General features: G+C 36.1%; 1 protein-coding gene across 1 annotated transcript in view; it reads right to left on the bottom strand.

The window, feature by feature from the left end:
- The window catches only part of MTA3 (metastasis associated 1 family member 3), a 135,096-nt gene that overhangs the window by 83,366 nt on the left and 27,949 nt on the right, over nt 1–23,781 (bottom strand). Inside the window, exons 4-5 of the mRNA XM_014951171.1 lie at nt 16,418–16,481; nt 15,119–15,236 (exon numbers count right to left, since the gene is read on the bottom strand). Of these exons, the coding sequence (XP_014806657.1) occupies nt 15,119–15,236; nt 16,418–16,481 (182 nt within the window). The remainder of the gene's footprint in view (nt 1–15,118; nt 15,237–16,417; nt 16,482–23,781) is intronic.

The raw sequence follows: 23,781 nt of genomic DNA, 5'->3' as shown, positions 1-23,781 counted from the left end.
ATGAATATTTTCTTAGAGTGCTTTATTTTACAGATATATAACAATGCTGCAATATTGTATCCTTTTAAGAAACTGAAATATATAGAAGTTGGATTTTTTAAAAATGGCTTGCAGGGAAACAATGCCAATTCCACTTTCAATGACAAAGAGTTGATGAGGTACCTGGCTGAAAAATATCCAGGACAATCGCTTTTAGAGATGCCATTTGTCAGGTACAATGTCTTATTTTTGCATTTTGTATAATTTGCATTATTTTTCAAAATACCCACCTGGTATCAAGACCTGCCTGGATGCAGTCCTGAGTAACATGCTCTAGCTCTAGGCAATCCTGCTTCAGCAGGGGAGTTGGACTAGATGATCTCTATGATCTTCCAACTCTAAAAATTCAGTGAACATACCTTTTAATTCTCCTTTTCAAAAAGTAATTTAGCAGTCAGTTCAATCCAAACACACAACCTAAACACCTGCAGTGCTCAGATTTTAGTGAATCCATCTTTCATGATATGCAAAACAGAGGTACCAGCTGCTGGATCTTTAATCACATGGGACAGAAAATCTGCAGTTGAGAATTTTTGGTCCTAGTAAGAAGGCAGACACAGACCCATGGACAGCAGTTGGACACCAGACCAGTAGTTTGTGCCACAGAGTCCCTTCTATTATGGAAATTCACTCAGGGCTTGATACATTCTCTTGAAATCAGCCAGGAGTTTTGATTCACGTATTAATTGTCAGTCTCACTAGATACCTAAGCACGTAAACATGAAGGCATTTGTAGATGTTTCTATTCTTAAAGCTTGGCACATATGTAAGAAGTAAATTTATTGTCATCGTCTTTGGGCTTCAGTTTTCTATCCGTGAAACAGAAATCTCTCTTCGCTACACTGCAAGGATGTAGAAGAGAGATACGTGTCAGTTCTCAGCCTCCCTTAGTCCAGTCCAGCGTGCAACACAACGAAACTGCCGTTATTGAAATACAGGATCAGATTTAGCAGATATGGCATTTTTCTCTCAAAATTTCTCAGATTTTTGAGAGAACTGCTAGGCAGCATACAAACTGCAGGTAATCCTAAATGTCTTTTTGAACATAGTTTCATGTGCTATGCAACACTGTAAAAATAGGCAACTAATCACCAAAAATGAGGCATCAATTCACGAACCAACTTCTCATGCTGTTTAGACTGCTTGTCTGCAAATATTTTCTCTCATTTACAGATGAAAAAAATAGCATTGCACTGGATTTTCTCATACTGCCTAGCTATGAACAAAGTTCCAGACATTAAGGCTGTCTAAAGTAAAATGTGAACCTTCTCCTTAAATGAAAAGTTCATTACTTCTCCTCGAAAAAGCTCAGCATATTCATTCTGTATAAAATGAATTATACATTCATACACAGAGGTTAATTATCACAACACATCACACAGCTTTTAGCAAACAACTAATGGGGGGGGGCATGCACAGCTTTACTGAGAAAGCAGGTTACAAAATGTCAAACTAATTGTGACTGGGAAAAACAGTTTTACATGAAGTATAGGAGGAAAATCATCTTTCAGATGGATGTACAAACTTTATCTACTGACATTTAATAAGTTCATCTCCGCATAAACTGAATTCACAGTAAATAGCTAGCTGACTGTTGATCTTAAATAACAGATATAATAACCCTTCTCACTATAAAAGCTCTGCAGACATAGAATTCTTATATTTTTTTTTTCTTTTTGGTAATGATTTGTGATTCTCACCAGTACTGATAATCAAAAATCATCCTTAAAAGTAAGTTCAAAAATTTACAGTCAACTCTGCAAAACATAAAATTAAGTTATGTGCAAATAACTCCTCTGATTAAAGTAACATGAGAAAGCTTAGGTTATTTTAAAAGTGCAGGCAAAAGAAAAATTATCTGTTTACCTTTCAATTGCAGAACAATTCCAATCCCCTTAGCTTGCCTGACAGATGTACATTCAAGATTTCAATTAGTCATTCAGATACAGAGTTGTATATTTGCACAAATGTAATGGTAAAGCTCAATATATGAATGTAAGGGATGTATAAAGACTAAAAATTAGACATAAAGTATATAATGACTACATGATATTGGGTGACACAAGCTCATTATTTGTCTACAGCAACTTAAACTGCTACTGAGCATTTTCCAAGCCAATAAAACATGCACAGGCCAATCCCCTCCTATCCTATAAAGCTCTAGTCTATAAAAAAATTCAGTTGTTCTTCACTCACAAAAATCCCTTTTGAATGCAAAATGCCTCCAACACCAACAACCTTAGAGCGCTCTCAGTGCTCAGCCTTGCAGTGCTTATAAATCAACCACTCATGATCAAAAGACAAGACCTCACAAAGCACTCAAAAGAGCTTTAATTCATCATGTTCTAAATTCCTAGAAATAAACAGAAAGAATTACAATTGGGCTCAGAATAAACTAAACTGTAACCACACAGTAATGACAAACTTTTCCATAATGCTGCATCAAGAATGGCCGGCTCGTGGAAATGTCCAGTGCTGGAAGAAAGGAACAAATAAGGCTGTCTATTCCCCAAAGCCCTCCAGAACAGTAGGGAAAAAGGAACTTCCACAGAGAACATGGAGGTATAATGTCCTAAAATCACACCATTCCTCACTTTATAGTCTTTATATTAAATTACATTCAGGTAGAATCCCCACTGTTACGGAAATGAAATAATAAAAAAATCCTTCCATTTTAGCTTTTTATGGCAATTCTAAAGGCAATGACCTAAATTAATATATTGGATAAAATTACAAGATCGTCTTCAGTTCAAAGGCAAGGACAAGTATTCAACTAATGGAAAGATACATGAAATTCACCTTTATTTTGGAACTGGCTTCTTGTACTCCTTTGATATCTGTGAATAAACCTGTACAATGTGACTTGCACCAAGATTCCCCGCCCCTCACCCCCCATTTTACTTTTTTTTTTTGATTGGTAGACGCTGTGCAGTGCTCCAGCATCTATTCCATTCTGAATACAGAGAGACTGCAACAGTTTTTCTGAATTCCTGAAATAACAACACATGAGGTAATACAGTTTGCAGGAGAGCTTAGTGAAAATTATTCTGTGTAGAAATAATAACAGTACCCTACTACCTATGAATATTAACAGTCTTGAAAATTCTTGGTTTGGAAAGAGGGATACCACAACGCACAGACGTTGTATTCTTCAAAAAAACCCCGCTAAATTAAAATGAAATCTCTAGCCCTGCATTTTTTTTACCTAGGCTAAACGTTAGGAACATGCAAATTCACTTTGACTATAGTATTCTAAAGATAAATAGGGCTATTCGTTTGCATAAATTTAAACAAAACATAATTTAGAGAAGAATTTTTTCTTTAGGATGAAATGTATTTCAACTTATTCAAGTGTAAAAACCATTTCATCTGCATCTGGTATTTGTTTTCCATCTTCTACAGAACAAACTTAAAAAGAAAATCAGATTTAAGAGTATAACAGCAAAGGAAACAAAAACATGAACTTACAATAAGTCCATTTAGGCAAAGTTAATGAGGTAGAACAAAAAAAATGGCAAAGTCAATTAAACCCCAAGATGTTGCTGCTTGAAAAGCGATTTGAGCACTCACTGTGATACATTATTTGGGATAATAAGCACATACACAACATACAATAAATAACTGTACCCTTCACAAGACTGTCTCAACGACTATTTGAGCAATCTCAGCCAAGACTCTACAGCTATTATTAACAAAGAAGTCTTTCCGACAGCAATCATGCACAACATTCTACAGCAACAACCCAGCAGAGACTTCTCAGACTTCTCAAGCAGCTAAAGACAGCAGGAAATCTGGTTCTCTTGTTACGAAGACTAAAACTCCAACTGACTTCTCTTCAAGTATAAAGCAAACTAAAGAAAAGTAGACCTGCTTTTACAATTCGGGGCAGGGACAGAGTGGGGAAAAAAACCCCAAACCAAAACACTCCAACAATCCCCAAGCAGAACAACCTGAACAATTCGCCTCAATTGTTGAGCAGTTTTTATAAGCGGTAATTGCTAAACAGCACAATTTCCAACTCCTCTAATTTATCATTTGGCTGTTAATATAGAAGTTGTGAATGATCTCGGAATAGAAGCTCAGAAATTTCCATTACCATATTATATAAGAATACTGTATTATATGTATATAAGAACCAACTTAATCAATCAAAATTATACATGCACTTAAAACCTCAATGAATAGTACCAAAAGGCAACAAATATTTTTAAATAACATTACTGAAAAGACTTCATAAAATACTGTTTTGTAACACGAAGCTTCCAAACACCTAATTGAGCTTCTGCAGTATATATGGCTGCAACCCTAAACTACATATTTCCCTTGCATCTGCAAGGTTAGACAAAAGTAAATAAAGCCTTTACTGAAAACAGGCGTAGAGCCCGCTTACATGTGCTTTGTTTAATTTATAGTAAAACTAATAAAAGTCTATAAACATGTATTTAATCGCCCAGCACATAAATCAGTAACTCAGCTCCCGAGTAGAGAAACTGGAAAGACTAATATAAAGGCTACTATAATCCTACTAAAAATTGACATGTACAACATCGTAAAGAGTACATCACTATTTGTAATTATCATGCATTTGACAGCTAATTCTAAAAAACTTACTCCACCGAGCTTAATACAAAGGAAAAAAAATCTGCAAATCGGACAAGTGACTACTATATTTAAATTTGTTAATCCTCAAGCAACAGCTCCTTCTTTTACAAATATTATAGTAAAACTTTTCATGGTAACTCAAAGTCAAAAGTGCAACCAACAGAAACTCCATTCAAGAACAAAATACATTTGTGTACACATAAACAGCAGTTTTATTCTGGTGCATTACCTTTGTCGAGATTCATCTCATCTAACCTTAAACATCCTCTGATGTCTTTTAGATACCCATCTTCAGCTGAGATGAATCAAGTCTTGGCAATGTTCCTCTGCTCTGACCATAAAGCTAAGTCTCACTGGGTTAGAACAATCACACCTTTCCTGTCTCGCACTCTATTCTAATTTCCACAAGTAGGAACTCCTGAATCTGTTTGTTGGATCTTTTGTGCCACACACTCCTTCTGAAAACTTCACTAAAATAGAAAGCCATTATCTTTTAATTGAACTAATCAGCCTCAATCACCCCCTCTGCTTCTGGCATATTCTGACAGATGTTCTGAAATGATAATTTATTTCGCTGATAAGTTACTACGTTTTCCAACAACTTTGAAGCTTCAATATGTTTCACACTTAACTTGGTGGAATAGTTTTCTACTAGGTTCCTAGGCATCTTCTTGAAGCAAACGCAAGTTAGGTATAAAAGTCTCCTTTCATACTTGCTCCTGAAGGCAGTTCTGGTACCAGAATTTGAGCTTTCCTTTCTGCTGTCTAGATCTCATTAAGGTCAGCCAGAACTGACAGAAATCCGGTCTTAAACAACAGACTACGGACAAATTGCTGTGAGAGAACAGAAGAGGTGCACAAGCTACCACACAAACAACTTCCTCCACTCCATCCAAAAAAGTACTTTCATTTGACAGCTTTTTCCACAAAAATCTTTTCCTTGCACGCCAACAAACTGCTCATCGGAGAGCCTAAAGCTGATGCTGTTGTCACCTTCTGTGTGCACAGGAAATGTAAGTCTTTGATGACTGTCCCTAAGCAACTGGGTTTAAACTAAATCCACTGATTTATTCTTGTAATTGCAAATTGGTTCACTCACAAAGGAAACGTTAACCACTTCAGGTCCACATGGTTTCAAACTAAGCAGCCTTCATGGTTTCTTCAAGCCAGTTAAAAACGGAAGGCCAGACATACATTATTTACAAAATAGTATATGGAAACTCAGGAAAAAAAAGAGGCAAAATTTTCTGAATTTTATTTTCTAAGAACTGCCTATTGTATTAATGTGTGCAGTTCTCATATACAACAATTGTCATAAGACTGATCACTTAGCACAAATTACAGATCATATTTTGTAAAAATTGATAGGACACAGACACAATATTTGTTTATCCTGTCAGACATCTCTCATAGACACACATTATCTGTCTTCAGTATCTAACTAACTGCATGACTCTCTGATTTTCATACTTATTAGAATACAGAATATTCTACAAATATTTCATATTGTCTGATTTTTATCTTCTCACAGCAGAATTAAATCATTGCAACTACATCAACACTAATCGAGATAATCCAGCACACAGACTCTTGACAAGAGAATCAGTTGCACCATTCAAACAGCTCCTGCGGGTCTCTGGCCAGTATAAGTGATTTTCAGATTCAGCAGTGGTTCTTTCAATAAATGGGAGCATTATGTACCATAAAGTAACAGAACAGATCCCTCCTCATGAGCTTACAGCTGGGTTCCACTATTCTAAAACGTATTTTTCATTTATTAGATGAAAACAAAAATTTAGTGTATATGGAAAGCATTTCCAGAACCAAAAAATACAATACATTGAGTCTAAGCATCCTGTACTTTAATGACGTTAAAAATCCAAGCAGTATGTAGATAAGTTTCTTTCTTGTCTCTTTAATTGTAACAATTTTTAAACTTAAAATCTCAGAATTCCAATATTCCCGAACATTAACAGGCTTGAACTCTGAGTTTTATAGTTTCTATCTGAAATGTCTGATCTAGTAAAAACAACATGCTCTTAAAACTGAGTTACAATAAGAAGTAAAAAAAACCAGAGAAGACACTAGGAAATACCTCTAAGGGAATTTTTTTGTTCTTTTTCAAAACAGAGAAAAGTTTCAGAAGTCTTGGATACAAGTTTTCTGAATATCACCCAAAATGTACAGCTTAAATTTCCCCAACTGTTCCCCTTCTTCTTATTGATCGCCCAGCTATTTGAACTCCATTAATTCTAAAATGCCTTCCCTTCCAGAAATGGAATTGACTGCACAGCAATTGCTATTTCTAGGTGCTCTCTGAATATTTTCACATGTGCAAGAAGAACTCTGGGGTTTTATACATGTACCTTGAATATAGTTTATAACTTCACCTATTAAAAAAAAAAAAAAAAAAGCTTTGAGCTTCTTCCACTTCAGAGACTCTAATTCCTCTTCCCCTCTATGTCTTAGTTAGGGGGTAGTCCTCTTCCCTGACAACTCCAAGCTCTTCATACTGCTTTAAATGGCCAGAGAGTACCTGTGTCAGATTCCTCTCCATAAGGAATTCCCCAGAACACAGGGGTCTCCTTTTAAACCCACATACAGCAGAGAAGCAGCACTGGGCTAGGAACAGGACTGCAGCGGGCAAGAGACATGAGCATGAGAAAAAAATCTAATTAAAACAGGGATGGGCAAACACTCTGCCATTACTGGTTGTAGCACTCAAATAGTACTAGCAGTACTTAATACTAGCAGCCAGTTCTCTAGATAAACCTTCAAACCCAAGGATTCCTCACCAGACCTGTCAACCTCTTGACACTTGTCTCCTTCCATATATCCCTGCATGGAGACCGAAATCTCATTTCCCACCAACTGCGAATCAACCCTAACTTTTCATGCATCCATCATGATGTTTCCCAATCTGACGTGCCCCTGTTTTGCCCAGTGATCTCTAGCTCCACATGACTTGCTCAGAACTCAGCGTCCATACAGCGGGCACAATGAGCTGACAGAAGCTGCCGCCGTACGCTGGCAATTAGCAGTAAATGATTCTTACCAGACACTTTCCACTGTTCAGATAAGCACGTGCACACTGATAGTTGCCAACAGCTACCACTCTGATGCTGTTCAGGATAACACAGGTCGGGAATCTTTGCGTGCCCAAAGACACCCTTCAACCACCTGAACAACTTAAGACACGTGGAGAAAGTTCAGAGCTTAACTCCCTCTATAATCTACTTTCTATCTGGTGGTTTTGTGCCAAATCTCAGAAATTACCCCATGTTTTTACAAGAGAGAACATTTTTAAAGGTTAGAAGTTGTTCTGTTAACTGAATCATACTATGCATATGTTACACTATTTGTTAAACTGCAGTATTAAAATCTAATTATACTGAAGATTTTTTGGTAGGCATTAACTCTGTTAGCTTAACATTAGTGTTTGCACTTCCTAATCTTTGGGTGTTCCTTTTATTTTTAGACTGAGATTTGCTAAGAGCTCAACATATTGTCTCAAGCCTTTTATGTAAAAGTCAGCTGAAACTGAGCATGCTAATGGCAATAACTGAACACACACACACACACAGAAAAAGTTATCTACTACCCAGCATCATCACTGGAGGGAAGGTGACTACCTAGAAGTTTGTGGTTTCTCTTGCAGCTTCTCTTAATGAGAAATGACTGTAGGTAAGCAGAGAAGATCTGGCCTAAGATCATCTTTGAAGCAAAGGTTTATCAATTTAATGACTGCTCACTCGCGTGCTTTTTTAATAAGTTAAGCTTCCAGTCCCAACAGATACAGCAGCACTTCCCCAGGGTAAAAGGCAGAAGACTGTGGGCTGAATCTCATCAGTAGGTTGCTAAGATGGAGTACCACAGTAGCTTTGACTCGAATTGGAAGGGATCTCAGGAGGTCTCTAGCCCAACCTCTTCCTCAAAGCAGGCTTTGAGGTCAGACCAGAGCTTTATCCACTTGGGTCTTGAAAAGCTCTAAGGACAGAGATGGCACAACCTCCCTGGGAACTTGCTCCACCACCTGACCATCCTCATGGAAAAAAAATTCTGCTGATGGCCATTCAGCCTCTCCTTTCAAGTTATGGCTGGTTTAGCCCATCTTCTCACTACGCACCAGTGTCAAGAAGCTGTCTGTCTTCTCAATGTCCTCCCCTTAATCACTGGGGGCTGATGTCGGTCTCCCCCTTGAAGCCACCTCTTCTCCAGGTTCAACAAGCTCAATGCCCTCAGCCTGTCCTCGCAGAACAAGTGCTCTAGCCCCAGTAAGCACACTGGCCTCCACTGAACTTACTTCAGTTTATTAATAACTTTCCCATACTGGGGAACCCAAACCTGGATGCAGTATCTAGATGTGATCTAATGAGTGCTCAGTAAAGGTGGATGATCACTTTCCTTGATCTACAGGATACGTGGCCAGGTGACAAGCCCAGACAGAATGTGGTTGCCTTATTTTGCTGCCAGGGTACATTGATGGCTTATTTCCTCTTGCTGTCTGCCAGCACCTCAGGGCCTTTCCCACAGAGCTGCTCCCCTCAACCTCTTCACACCCCAATAAATCTCATACATTTATGAAATATATAAATAAGAGTACCTTTATGTGCTATAATTCTCCCTTCAGGTACAACAAAATTAAAGCCAAATGTCAAGTCACAGAGGAAGAAAACAGACCTTGTGATTGAGACACACTACCTGATATAGGGTTAATTACTTCTTTCATCTTCCTATTTGCTACAACATTGTCACAATTTCCAGGACGTTCAAATGACTACAGTTTTCTCGGACAATCAATACAGTCAGAAGGTCTATAGACTACATAGGGGTCTAAGACCTTGGCAATGTGATGTTTAAAAAGGTAGCAAATGAGAAATTCACGTTAATAGTTAGCAGAGAAATCAAATTAATTCTCTGCATTTGTGATGACTGGATAAAACTGGAGAGGTTCACGGATCTACCTCAAAATGAAGCATCTATAGGACAGGTTACAGAACTATTATACAATATGAACACTAACAAGTTATCTAAGTTTGGACAAACATCTTCAAGATTTCTACAGGAACTCAAGGATACAATAGCTACTAATAGTGACACAGGAACCCAAACCCATTTGTGTTATCTAGGGTGTGAAGGAGGGTACATGGGCTAAACGGAGAATGCAGGCAACTAAGCACCATCATGACCCACAGCTATACTAACCAAACTAGTAGAAACTGCAACAAAGATATACTGGAGATAGGTCAGCACTCCTTTTATAAAGAAAAATCACACCTCACACACTTACTGAAGTTCTGCAAAGAGATCAGAGAGATACACAAGAAGCTCATGGTGACAGCCTACTGGATTTGTAATAGGGTTTAAATAAGTTTTAAGAAAACTAAGAATGCACAAGAGACTTGATAGTCTGCACGGATAAACAGCTGATGGTCTGATTCATCATGGTTGTTCTTACACTGGTGGGCTAAGTTTTCTTGAAAATGCCAATTTCAACATTTAAATATTTTACATTGCCTAGCAAAGCACTCTTCTACCAAATCCTCGTACACAAAAGGTTCATTCATTATTGCTTGACAAAGCAAATGTAACATCAGAAAATTTATTCCAACAAATTACGCTTATTCTCTAATTGCCTTCAAAATCATAGAAGATAGTTATTTCAAATTTCATTCATTTTCTTGAAAATACAATTTAGTGGGTTTTTTATTTGGTTGGGATTTTGTTGGTTTTTTTTTTTTATAACACAGAGAATTACTCCAAATAGTTTCACTAGACTTATATATATCATGACCAGAACACAGTCATGATAAAGTTCTTTGCCAGGTTTGTTTACAAAATATTTTTTGCTTCAGGAGTTTTAGTCAAGCTTTGACACAGAGGAGAACAATTATTGACCTTTGCTGGCTTTGTCCCAGTCTTTCTATCTGATTCACAACCCCGTGAATAAATAAAAGCAAGCCGTAACTTAAGAAAATACCGATTTGGTCAATGGGGTTATTTTAAACACTTGGCTTCCCTACCATCTGTAATTACACTTTGTGTTTATTTAGCTAAGCTGTCATGCATTTTCCTGTGTGACAATGACAATTAGATGTACGATAGTATGCATGAGGCAGAAATACTAGTGCAGGCATGAGAGAAAAACAATTTTTTCAATGCATTAAAAGAAATCCTGTAGAGCAAAAAATTTTTCCCAGTTACTCCCATTCTTGAGCATTATCCTACTTCATGAACTATATCCCTAATGCTATGCTAATAGTTTTCTCTCTCTCATTCTCTGCTTTCTAGTCAACTACATAACACAACTTGTCACTGCATCAGTTTTTCCTGAGAAATACTGGTTGAAAAGCCAAAATTAAAAAACATTTGGTTTTAAATAGATCAAGTTGTGAGATTGGGAAGGATAATTGTTCCATAAAAGTCTACCAGGCATCTAACCTGATTTGCCTTGGAGCAATTTCCCTGACCTTCCTCATACTTATATTTCCCTGGAGAAAAAAACAGGACTAAACAAAGTTTGTTAGTTAAAGGTGAGAACTACTTGATCATACTCAGAACAATTTATAAAAGTATGCCCTTTAACCAAATAACGATGGTAATAATGACTTACCCAAAGCAAAACTGTATAGGTTTGGGTTTTTTACTGTTGTTGGGGGTTTTATTTAGTTTTTTGAATTTAGTATTTACATATTTTATAAGTTGCTGATCAAATACAAGAGATGGAAGAACCAGATAGCAGCTTCTGGCTGCATCACATTGTAGAACCAGGTACCTTACTACTGGACTGCAGATCAGGGACGCCTGAAACACGATACTCTTTGTCCAAATGTGTGCTTCGGTTCTCTGACATAAACCTTTTTATTCTTGCTTTGTACAGAGGAGCAGAATGTTACCCCATGCTGGAAACCAACTTGAAAATAAACAACTGCTACATTCACAAAATAAGCCACTGGGGACTGTGTTATTAAAAGCAGAGAAAGGACCTTCTTTAGTATCATACTAGCCAGAAATTAAGTCAATGCTGTAGAGTACAGTCTCCTGTTCTCCAGGAGAAGTCATAAGAGCAACTGTAATGACTCTCAAAATCTTCAAGAGTCTAGAAAGACCAGAGCACTGGCAGGAGGACAAAGGGTTTCACACAACCATAATATCATTTGAACCTGACAACTTTGATTAAAGTTTTACTCACAAAGAGGCTCATAACAGAAATCATAAGAGACTGCTGAAAGGAACCTGGTATTTCTCCAAAGTTAGAGTCTTCACTAAATGTGTAATCTAAGCCATTTAGCTCAACCACTACAAACAAAAGCAGTGCAGATAAACAAGGCTTAGACATTTTCAACCAGATTTAAACTTTGTTTGTATGTTTACTGTAACTGTGTAAACGATTTATGATTCAATGTATCTCAAAGTAGAAAAACAGTTGGATCTGTAATACTTTATTATATATCTTGATTTTAATAAGCCTTTTAATCTTTGAAAAAGTAAACATTCTTTTCATTCCAAAAGTTAAATATAAAATTATCCAATTCACCCATGGGGCAGGGTGGGAGGGAAGGTATGCTGCATTACCCAAAGTTTGGCCTAAACACCAGATTTTGGAGTATGTTTTATGCAAGGACAGAAAAATGGTAACACCAATGCCAGGAAGAAAAAAATACAACTATTCCCACAAAAAAAAGATGCATACATTTCTCCCATAACTACTAAAAAAAAAAAATAAAAATAGGCAGTAGTCCATTCAAATAGAACATAAATTATCACAGTATAGAGAAAATGCAATCAATTTGAATTTTTAATCTACTAGAATATATCAGCATGTTTACATTCAAATAATTTAATGTCTATAGAAGATGTGAAAGGGCTTTCACAGTTCAAAAAAACTTTTTTCATTTTTCAGCTACTGTGACTGGTCTTCTGGCTTTCATGAAGACATGAACTGGCATGTCTTCAGTCACTTGAATTGGATTTATATGCCAGTAACTTTTAAAATAAAATAACTGATGGTGTATGAATCTTCAATTTTTCTAAAAATTTTTTTTTTAATGGCTTTGGGGATTTTCTGTAAAGATAAAATATGCCTACCAACCCCCTTCAAAAAGGTATACTTCCTTTACATTAAATTGGCTTGACAAATGTTACATGTGAGTAAAGTTAGCAATGTTTTCTAACTATTATTAGATGATACAAAAACTATTTTTTCTCAAGTAATCCCTAACTGATTCAAAGTTATCTAAATAATTTCTTTTAATTTAAGGTGAGTGCTCTAGGCTTTTAAAGAATCATATATTACGGCATGATAATTTGGACATACAGATTATAGCCACTTTTAAAAATAAAAACTGAAAAATTTATTTCAAGATTCAGAAATCTTCAGAGAACCCCATATTTTCCAAACATATGTATTTTCTTCTATTAATTTTAAACATTTTTTGGGAATATTTTTCATGAATGAAAAGGCTTGACAGTGAAAGGATTAACTTTCAGTCTGTCAATTTACCTTTTTCTTTTCCTTGGAGGTCAGAAGGCTACAGAAACATTGGGGTAACAATCACTCAGAACTACAATAATTCAGGTATTTTTGTCCTCCTAAAACCAAACTCTTTTTTCCACCAGCCACTGGAAATAAGTGCAGATTAATCCAACTAAAACTGCTAAAGAAGTGCTCTGTATGCCTCCAGATCTTTGGTTTGTGGGCAACTTGGTGTCTCTGAACCTTAATAACCGATGGACTATTATTGTCTACTAAATTCAGCAAGACTGCATCACTTATTGCACTTCTGGGATTAATGGGGCCTGAGAAAAACAAGACAGTAACACACAGTGAAATCCTGTCCTCATGATGGAAGAGAAAGATCTAAGATCTTCTATTCATTAAAGGACTCAAGGATTTACCTTACAAAGATAAGCTCCAGAAGAACTTAGTAATTTAAGTATTTATTTAGTAATTTGACTAGTATTTAATAAATACAGAATTTAATTTTAGAAAAAAATTCCATGGGAAAACCAATTACTTTATTATGTAGTCTTCACTATTCCATATTTAGGCTCTGTCTTTAGTAATTTAAGTAGCAGAATTCAGTATGAAAAGACTTCCTGCCTGGCCGACAACCCCAGCTCTTCCTGACAACCCAACAACTCAACCAGCTACTTTGGAAGCACATTAATACTTCCTGGCTACTTGATACACACATTGAGACAGTCATTTTCTCTCAGTCCTCTGGGAAGTTTCCCTCTTGAGCACAGGAATGTCCATATAATTATTTGTTTCCCTATGAGAGGCACATTTTACAGCAAGAATAGCAGCGTATCACATTCTAGTTATAAACTTGTTCTGAAACAAGTCTGTGCGTCTTATAAACAAATCTGGAAGAGACTTCCTCTAGTTTATTCCTGGTTATTAAAAGTCAGAATAGTAATGCCGGTGAGCTACTAAACAGCATCCATTGTAAAATACTCTGCCACTTGAAAGAAATCTAAAATAATTCTTGTTTTATACAAGCTTTGTAGAAATAATGCTTGTTTTGTACAAAAGAGCGTGGCAGAAAAAAAAAGCAGACCACAATGAATGGGAAACACACCGTTTAGTGTTACAAATAAACATATTTGGAGCATTCAGAACTCCTTGGACTTTCTACAGGTGATATTCCTGTCATAATCTTTTCTTATTAAGGAATAAAATACATAGATTCTTGAAACTAGTATCTATGTCTAAATACTTCTCGGGAAACTTTTTCTTTTGTTAACACTAATGTAGAGTGCACATTTCACCAACAGAACAAGCTCATTTTAAAATTTACTAAGTAAAAATAATTGCAAACATAACAAGACACAGCTGCTTATGCTTCTTAAATAACATTCAAACACTAAATAAATATTGTACTTGAATCTTTTTTTAAAAGGAAAAGGTTTCTATGTAGCAAAATACTAAGGCACAGGTAGTTGTGCTAGATTATAAATAAATAAAATTTTAAAAATACCAGTCACTTTAAAGATATGCCAAGGCTTGAAACATTTGTTTCAGTCCCTCTACAAAACAGACAAGGTACTTTGATGGAAGCCAATATTTTAAAATGAGAAGACACAAAGACATACATTCTCTATGCAGAACCTGTTTTAAAAGGGAGAGAAAGAATACATTTTTCACTTTTTTTGTTACTGTGTTATTAGTCTACAAAATGGATTGGTCCTCAACATCTCTCTTTCCATGAGGCGCAAATCAAAGAACTGACCGGACCGTACAATTAAATAAAGAAACACTGAATGCCTACATTGTGTTATGCACAAACTGGAAATGGACAATGTCTTTTGAACAGCTTGCTTTCTTCATAATACCTACTGGTAGTCATCAATTTTCTAAGACTTACTATTTTACCTTTTCTGCCTCAATGCTGATTAGTTTAGTTCAGAAAGTCTGGATACATAATAATGCAAGGTGAGATTTTTTTTGACTAATCGAAGATCATATATTTACCTTCTGCAAGCATGTCTGGCACATCTGCTTGGTATCTAGGCCCCACTCTGATTTCCCCTTTGTCTGCTAAAAGCGTTTTCAGTGATGGATCATATACCAACGAATAAAAAAAAGTATCCTAAAAAAGAACACACATTTGCAACAGCAGCATAATAATTTTTAAAATTAGGTTCGTAAATCTGTATCACCATTTGTAAGTTATTAAAGTAACCCCCCTTACATGCTCTTACAGAGTACAGGTTTGGGACATTAATCCTTATTTTAAATAATGCAGATGTTTCATGAGTACTTTTAAATGGCTTAAATTGAAGCTTCTCTCATTACTAGGAGTTATTTCAGAACAAAGAAATAATGAAAAGATTCACAGACAAAAATGTATCGGATTTGAAAATAATTAATTTTAACTGTTTTTGGAATTTAACATGTTTCCTCTCCTAAATATCTCTACCATACTTCTGCATGACTTCACACTATAAATTAGTCTTAAAAAGCATAAAACACTGTCAGTGTCTGAAAAGGGCTTACACAAAAATCGTATTGGCATATCTGCAACAGGCACCTGAAGTATAGGGCAAGTTCTGCTTTCAGAAGCATTTTTACAGATTATCACTGGTTTTTGCTGTGGAAATTTAAAAATAATGACATGCTAATTTCAGCTTAAAAACACTGTATGCCTGATGTTATATTAAAACACTCCAAAGAAAAATATGGTTATTTTGAAGGGTATTTTGCAATACAATTATCTCAGGGAATTTTATTCCCCTCTGGTAAAGCTAAGTATCCTAAGTTCCTTCCACAGAATATGAAAACTCAGGAGACACTTTCCACAATAATTCAGAGACCTTAAAATTAGACTTCTATATGAAGTTGCCCTTGACAGGAGCCTCTCTTGATCTCTCTGTCCACTGACTACAGAATATTATTCTTTCTAGAACACCTCTAGGAAAACAAAACAAAAAAAAAGGGGTGGTGGGAAGGGAAATGAAGTGTCATGTGAATTCACCCTTGAGTAGCCACTACAGGAAAGGGTTTGTATATTTCTCTTCTGTAAGATACCAAATGAATTACTTTGAACTATTATTTTCTAAATATAACCATATTCATAATAAAACCACCATTTAAGAATTTCAATTAAGTATTTATTCAATAATACTTAAAATCAGTGTTTTCAACATAATTTTTCTAACTTATCATTCAAAGAAAGATTTTCAAAGTATTGTTTGCCCATTTATTACAAATACAGCCATAAAAAACCATAAACCTATCCCAATATTTACACAAATATAAGTCCTATATTACCTCTTTCTCCAGATACGACAGCACAGACTCTGTCTCATTCAGGAGTGCAACACTGCATTTTCCCCTACACAAACATAAGGGAGAGTTGTTAATTGTTGAATTGTTAATTGTCAAGAAGTTGTTTGCAAGAAAATAACCTAACATACTATATAAACTTTTACATGAAAAATATAGTAAAATGAGCTTTACCATACTTTTAATACATTAAAATTAACATCAAAGCAACAAAATAAGTGGCTGTACCGACCCAAGCGCTCAAATACATAAGAATTCTGCAAAACTGGGAAACAGTTTCAGAAACAAAGAAGTATTGAAGGAATAAGAGTACTATGGTAAAGAATAATACACATACAATTAATAAAAAGGCCTGGATCCAAGTGACTCACCTTCGGTAAATTCAGAGCCTAATTTGAAAACAAGTAATCCAAACTAGAAACAATATAAGGTTTTACCAATGGCCTGTAAAAGTAAAGTATGGAATGATTTCTAATAATTAATCATGGAACTCTATTCATTAGCATTTTAATGTGACCATAGAAGAAACTACTGTATTTCTGTGCAGGCTGCCAGTAGAAAGCTTCCCATTATTCAGCAGGGGCACAGATCTGCCCATGTGTAACACATGTAGATAACGCAATGGAGTTTGACTCCACTACCTGCACCCCTTATCTCTCCCCTCTCTCTCATCCCCTTCTCCCCCAACATTCCTTTGGCCTCGAATTCCTCTGCCAATATTCTGCAGAATTATTTTTAACAAATGGTATTTTAAAGAAACACACATAGATGTGGATGAAAAATGTTAAGTGTGCTGAATCATCTTGCCAGCAACTGGCATTCTTGTGCTATCACTTTCAACCGTACTACCATTTTATAATAATATATATCTATTACCCCTTAAGTAGTTCACCTTGTATTTCACGCACCTAAGTTTCATTCAATTTCTATCAGTTTAGTTGGTATTTACCAGGAGGTTTTAGTGGCCTTATAGCTATAGGACCGCTGCCCAGAACACCCTTCTCCCATCTTCTGCCACGGGACAGACCAGCACACAAATGCAGAAAAAATAATCGTTTGCAGAGACCTCCTTGATTTTAGGATTACACCAAAGAAGTTACTGTAAAAAGTGTCATTCATTTCAATGAATGTTGACTGTTAACCTCAACATTAAGCATTAGATGTCAATTGTTAACAGCTGATCGTCAAACAAATCTACCCAGCTAACATCTTACATGGTACCATTGCACATGATAGGAAATGGGGTTAAACCACACATTAAGTTTAACTATATAACCTCCTGAGTTTCTCTTCATCTCCGTATTTGTCAGAACCACATAAGAGAAACGGTGGGAAGATGAACGAGAAAAATCTGAGCACAATAGACAACAGCAGAGAAAAGGACTCCTGCAGTAGAGAAGAAACCTTCTCTATACTCCACCATGTCTATGAACAATTTTGAAGCTTTTGGCCCTGATAATTCCAGAGCATTCACTTCTAAAACATTCACTTTGAAAAGTTAATTATATGTTGTATCATTAAGTCAGTTTGTCAATTTTATTTTAATGGATTTTTTAAAGTGTTCAAGGCTAAACAGGAGTTTACCTTTGTAGCTTGTTTCCATTCCATAAACCTCTAGTATGCTTCTCTCTCCACTACAGCCTGCCCCTCTTTAACTCCAATAATTGCAGAGGCATTCCTTCACTGTCACTGCAACAGTATTTTCTTGACTGACTTTATACCTTATTGCTGGTAAATTAAAAAATTTCACTTTATTTCATTAAGAGATAAGATTAATCACCCCAGCACATCATCTACGTGATTGAATTTCTATCTAATGTTACATTTCCTTGTACAGCATTTTAAGCATCTAATGGCTGGAGTCAAACACACAGGTAACACTTTACATGCATATATGATACCTCACATGCATGGACTAGAGGCTCAAAAAAAGACAATACTGGACATACAGTAGTAGACACCATGCTAAAATGAAAAAAGCATTTGAAAACAGGTAAATTACATAAAAAGAAAATAAGAAAAAAATTATCTTTATTACAGTTACCAGATTCTATAATCTAAAAAACTAAAGTGGCTTAGAAACTTTACCAAACACACAAAAGCCTACCATTTATGTATCTTCTCTTTCTCTTTTTTTCCCATCAGAGGACAATCCTCTCAGCCTATTGTAAATGGTCTACTGGCTTGAATCAAGCATCTAGCTCATTATATTGTCTCTGGTACCTCTCAACCATGGATGCCTATGAAATAACTTAGGTGAACACAGACTTGCAGTGATATGTCCCTAAATATTCTGCAACCACCATTGCACTCTGCATCCTTTCTTCCAATACTAATAATTGAAAAGACCTGGAGAGAAAGTTAATGTGCTTCAAACCACATTACAAGAAGACCTGGAGTTCCTTCTCCAAGACATATATCTAAAAACCCAGAGCTTCCCTGGATTTAAATATAATATTGGTCTCCTCGCAGTATTCTGGAACTTCATTCATTAATGTTTTTAAACAATTTCAGAGAACTTGGACAGATGGATTTATATCAAATAAAGAATCAATATACTGGGATAAAATCCGAGTATTCTAACCTAGACAGAGGGGAAAAAAGAAAAGGGGGGCAGCTAGCTACCTACAGAGATAATTGAAAGAGAATATATACTGCATTTACCAGATTCTGAGATCAGTTACACACCAAAATAAACTTATACTTTCTTATAATCTCTTGTAAAGAGATTTCTCAAAGTTCTGAGTATTATTTAGACTGGTAGAGTATAATGCTATAGTTTCATTATTCTATTGGTGGAGTCTCCTGCCTGAAACATGTCACAAAAACTAGCCAAACTAAGGTAAAAATTAGAAAGCATTACCCAGCTTTCATGAAAGGAAAAAAAAATAAAAAATTGAAGCGTTGTCGAGTTTTACTCAGATACGAATCCAGAGATTCTTCCTCTTATCCGACTCTGATTCAAGCTTTATTCCTCCACCAAGCAGCATTCTTGAACTAATTGGTATCAAGAGGGTGAATTACTAGTAAATAGCATCAGAAAGGTTCAGTGATGTTAAGACTACATATCTGGCCTTGACCTTTTTCTCAATTTAAAAATATAGGAAAAATATTTTTACTTCCTACAGAATTAGGCAAAATTTATCTTGTATGAACATTGAGGGAAAGTTTCAGATACCTCTGCAATGTACAAATAACCACAAAACAAATAAAAAAAAACCCAAACACAAAAAAACCCCACCCACAAACAAAAAAACCCCAAACACTTATGTCTTCACTTACAATTTAAATCTGATGAGACTAAATTGTCCCTTCAGAATCCTTTCTGCTCTTACATATACTATAATAGAATCATAGAATGGTTAGAGTTGGAAGGGACCTTAAAGATCATTGAGTTCCAACCCCCCTACCACGGGCAGGGAGACCTCCCACTAGACCAGGTTGCTGAAAGCAACTTTAATGATTTTGTAGAAAATGATTTCTTTAACAACCCTAGCAGAAAGCCAGGACCATACAGTCCCACAGCCAAAATGCTAACCATATAAAACTGCAACAGTAAAGCACAGAAATATTATGTGGTTATAAGGAAATGGCAAGACAAGTCATCGTGGTAGGTAGAAGTCTCAGTGCAGCAAACATATGGATTTTTTTTTTTTTCCCCTCCCTGTTTTGGCGAGCTATTTTTCAGGGGGGTGCTTTTAGTTGTGTTTTTTTTTAAATGTGGAACAAAGAAAAGGAGAATAAAAAATAAAAGGCAGCTTTGTGAGACACTCACAGATAAGATTCGTTTGGACAATTCGGTAAGGAGCTGAAGAAAATTAACACTCTATATGAGATGTCAGTATGTGAGTCCTGAAGGAGAGATTTCAAAGACAGTAACCACCTAACAGGCCTTGAAAAGTAAAGACAAAACCCACCACATTTGAGTGAGACCCTATGGAGGAATGAAAAACATGCGGGAATGTAATTCAGACAAGACCATAACAACGATCAGTACTTAGAACAGAGAAGTACAATAAGACTGTCCCTACTGACCTGTCCCAATGAAGACAACAAGCCAATGATAACCAGCTCAAGACTTTAAGCTGTACAAAGAACGTCAGACCAAGGCTGTTATACAAGACAATGTTGTGAAAAGATTTCAATATATATAGCCAGGTTAAACAACCTAGAGCAAACCACCAAATTCTCCAGAAGAATAAGGATATGCACATCTAGGAAAAAAAATAATCAGATGTCCTGTTCGAACTGTCTGGCTAATTGTGCTTTAATAAGTTCCTTCTTAAAGTAATCAAAAGGATAGTTTCAAATCTTTACCAAAATTAAAAAAACTAATGTAAACACTGATCTTTTACAACTACCACAATGAATCAAAACCAACAGCGACTGTTTTCATCTTTTGAAGTCCTTGCTTGTTTCAGCATAGCCCCTACTTTTCAACCAGTGGAAAGCTCTGCAATTCCTGTTCTGATGTTCTTGCAGGCTATTTCTTCGTGTTTTCACCAGATGAGCGAGTCAGCTCACAATCTTATTTTAATAAGGATTTCTTGGGACAGGAGGTACGCAAACAAAAATTACAGAAAGAAATGACACAACACACGGAACGCTTAGTGTGTGTTAACCAGGACAAACCATCCGAGTGGAAAAGGCAACCTCTAAGTTTCCTGCCACAAAGCAGGTACAGTTTGGGTGAGACTGATGCAGCTAAAGAACTCTCAGAACTCGTCGCTCTGGGTTCCTACCAAGTCAATATAACTTGATTTGCATTGATCATTCATATACAAAATCAAGAAAGAAAATAATATATGCAGACATGACCCCACAGACTTTGAAACTTTGTCATTAACAATCATTAATTGCCCTCCTGAATATGACAGAATGATGTTGGGTAATTTTGTACAGATCTACCAGTTGTCTCCTGCTGATCTCATCAAGAAACACTGGTCTCTCAGTACAGATTTGGAACACATAAGTGTGAGTCACTAGCTAGACAGTCTGAGAATACCATAACAGGAGAGAATATTAGGAAATATTATGCTTGTGATTTGATTTTAACGTATGCTGTTACTTTGATGACAACCAGAGATTAAACAAAAAAGAAGGTGCATAATGAAGAGGGGTAGAAAGGTTTGGTGCCGGAGCAGAAATCAGAAGTAACCTCTTGCATATTCAGCACAAAGGGAAAGGGGGAGGAGGCGGCGGGGGCGGGGGGGGAAGGTACAGGTGTTAAGTAGAGAAGGAGAGAGCTACCTTAAATGAATAAGATCTTTCCTGAACTGTCTTAAATGGGAAAGTGCTTTGAAGATATCAAATCAACAACCATTTTGAGGCAAGTGTTGATCCCATACAAGCAGTCTAAATTGCAATGATGATCACCAAACCACAGACTGTGGAGTCCAAAGAGCTTCTGCTAATCATATGAAATTGATTTCCCAGTTACAGGAAGGCAGTAGTAAGAGTACTTGTGTATTTCACTTTTAAGCACAGGTTAAAGGGCGCAGAATGACTCTGACAGACACGTACCAAAACATTTATAGCAAATTTCAAGTTCTCCAGATTGCAAAGATATTTACCACTGGGAAGTAAGCTATTGCACAACACTAAAAACAAGAAGATAAAAGCATCATCCTAGTGATTTAAATCTGCAACAGACCCCTATCTAGAGGTGGACTTTTAAAATAATCAATACCTAGAATTGACAGAAAGATCTGCATTGTATTGATTCATACTTAATTGGCTCAAGTTTGGCTCTGCTCATTTCCAGAGCTGTCTCAAACACAAGAAGAAAAAAAAAAAACAACAAAAAGCATTTGATAGGTGAATACGACTGGGATCTGTCTCCAACAAAATGATGCCCATCTCCCAAACCACGCAAGATTGTGTGTCTACGGCCAAAAGATAGATCAATAAACTTGGTATTACCTGGTTAACACACTTTTGATAAAAAAAAAAAATTACAAACAGAATGCACAGCAAATTGATTTATATACATCTAAATGAACCAGTAAATGCCTGGCATGTAAACATATGCATAGATCATATGGATGGCCCAGGCTTTTTATGCTGCATGTGGCTTGTAATCAAACAATTCAGAGTTTTAGTCTTAATTAGAGCTGGAGTGCTCATTTTGAGCATTCTAAATTTGTAAGATTTAAAGGCAGTCTCTTGGAGCAATCATGCATAACTGACATTGATTTAAAAGTAATTTGTACATAATGTTCAAATTTTTTTGCATATTCTTAAGAGAGTTTCAACTTTTATACAATTCTCTACTACTGCTTTCCAGGCCCAATGTGAAACCAATTTACAAAAGATAAAATTAGAAGGCTTTGCATTCAGTAACAATGTATGTCCTTTATACATTTAAGCTACTATGTTGTTAGCTGAAGAGACAAATGTTTCAACAACTCTACTGAAAGATCTTACCTCAATAGTTGTACCAAATGTGAAGAGGTAAAAGTGTGGATCTCTAAAGGTACACACATTTGAAACAAGCTTTAACACATTATCACTTAAAACTGGATTTACACTAATATGTAACTACATATCAAAACTACATGTTTTGATATCTCAACATAAGCGTAACTGTATATATACACTTTTATAAACTATGGTAGGAAAGTCAAGCCAATGATATTTTTCCTCTAGGGATTAATTCATGCTAAAAAGTAAAAAAAGTTGTTACCTTTAGCACAGCAGAAGCAATGCACACTCATTGAACAAAAACATAGGAGGCTGGTAAGGAATGATTTTTCAGCATGATGTTAAAAGGCTGCCCAGCTCAGAAGAATGCACATCACTCCATGCAACTGAACTTAAAGTTTTGTACCATACAAAAGACTCCTGCTTTGTAATTATGCCCCTACAAAGAAATATGTACTGATTTTCAGGTATTAAGTATCAACGTTCCACTAATAAATAAACTTTTTCTTACAACGTTACTGGTACCAGCTCTTGACCACTTCTGAAAACAAGATTCTGGCTTAGATTGAATTTTAATTCATGTAAGAATTCTCTTAATTCTGTTGGAAAAGAAAAAAAGAATCATAGAATCGTTCAGGTTGGAAAAGACCCTTGGGATCATTGAGTCCAACCATCAACCCTACTCTACAAAGTTCTCCCCTACACCATATCCCCCAGCATCGCATCTAAACAACTCTTAAACACATCCAGGGATGGTGACTCAACCAGCTCCCTGGGCAGCCTGTTCCAGTGCCTGACCACTCTTTCTGTGAAAAATTGAAGCTAGAAGCCATTCCCTATTGTTCTATCCCTAATTACCTGTGAGGAGAGACCAGCACCAACCTCTCTATGATGTCCTTTCAAGTAGTTGTAGAGTGAAAAAAAAA

The sequence above is a fragment of the Calidris pugnax genome, unplaced genomic scaffold (genome assembly GCF_001431845.1).
Source record: "Calidris pugnax isolate Ruff unplaced genomic scaffold, ASM143184v1 scaffold24, whole genome shotgun sequence".
Classification (NCBI taxonomy): domain Eukaryota; kingdom Metazoa; phylum Chordata; class Aves; order Charadriiformes; family Scolopacidae; genus Calidris; species Calidris pugnax.
Note: the sequence above shows the minus strand (reverse complement) of the source record. Positions and strands in the feature narration are given on the sequence as shown.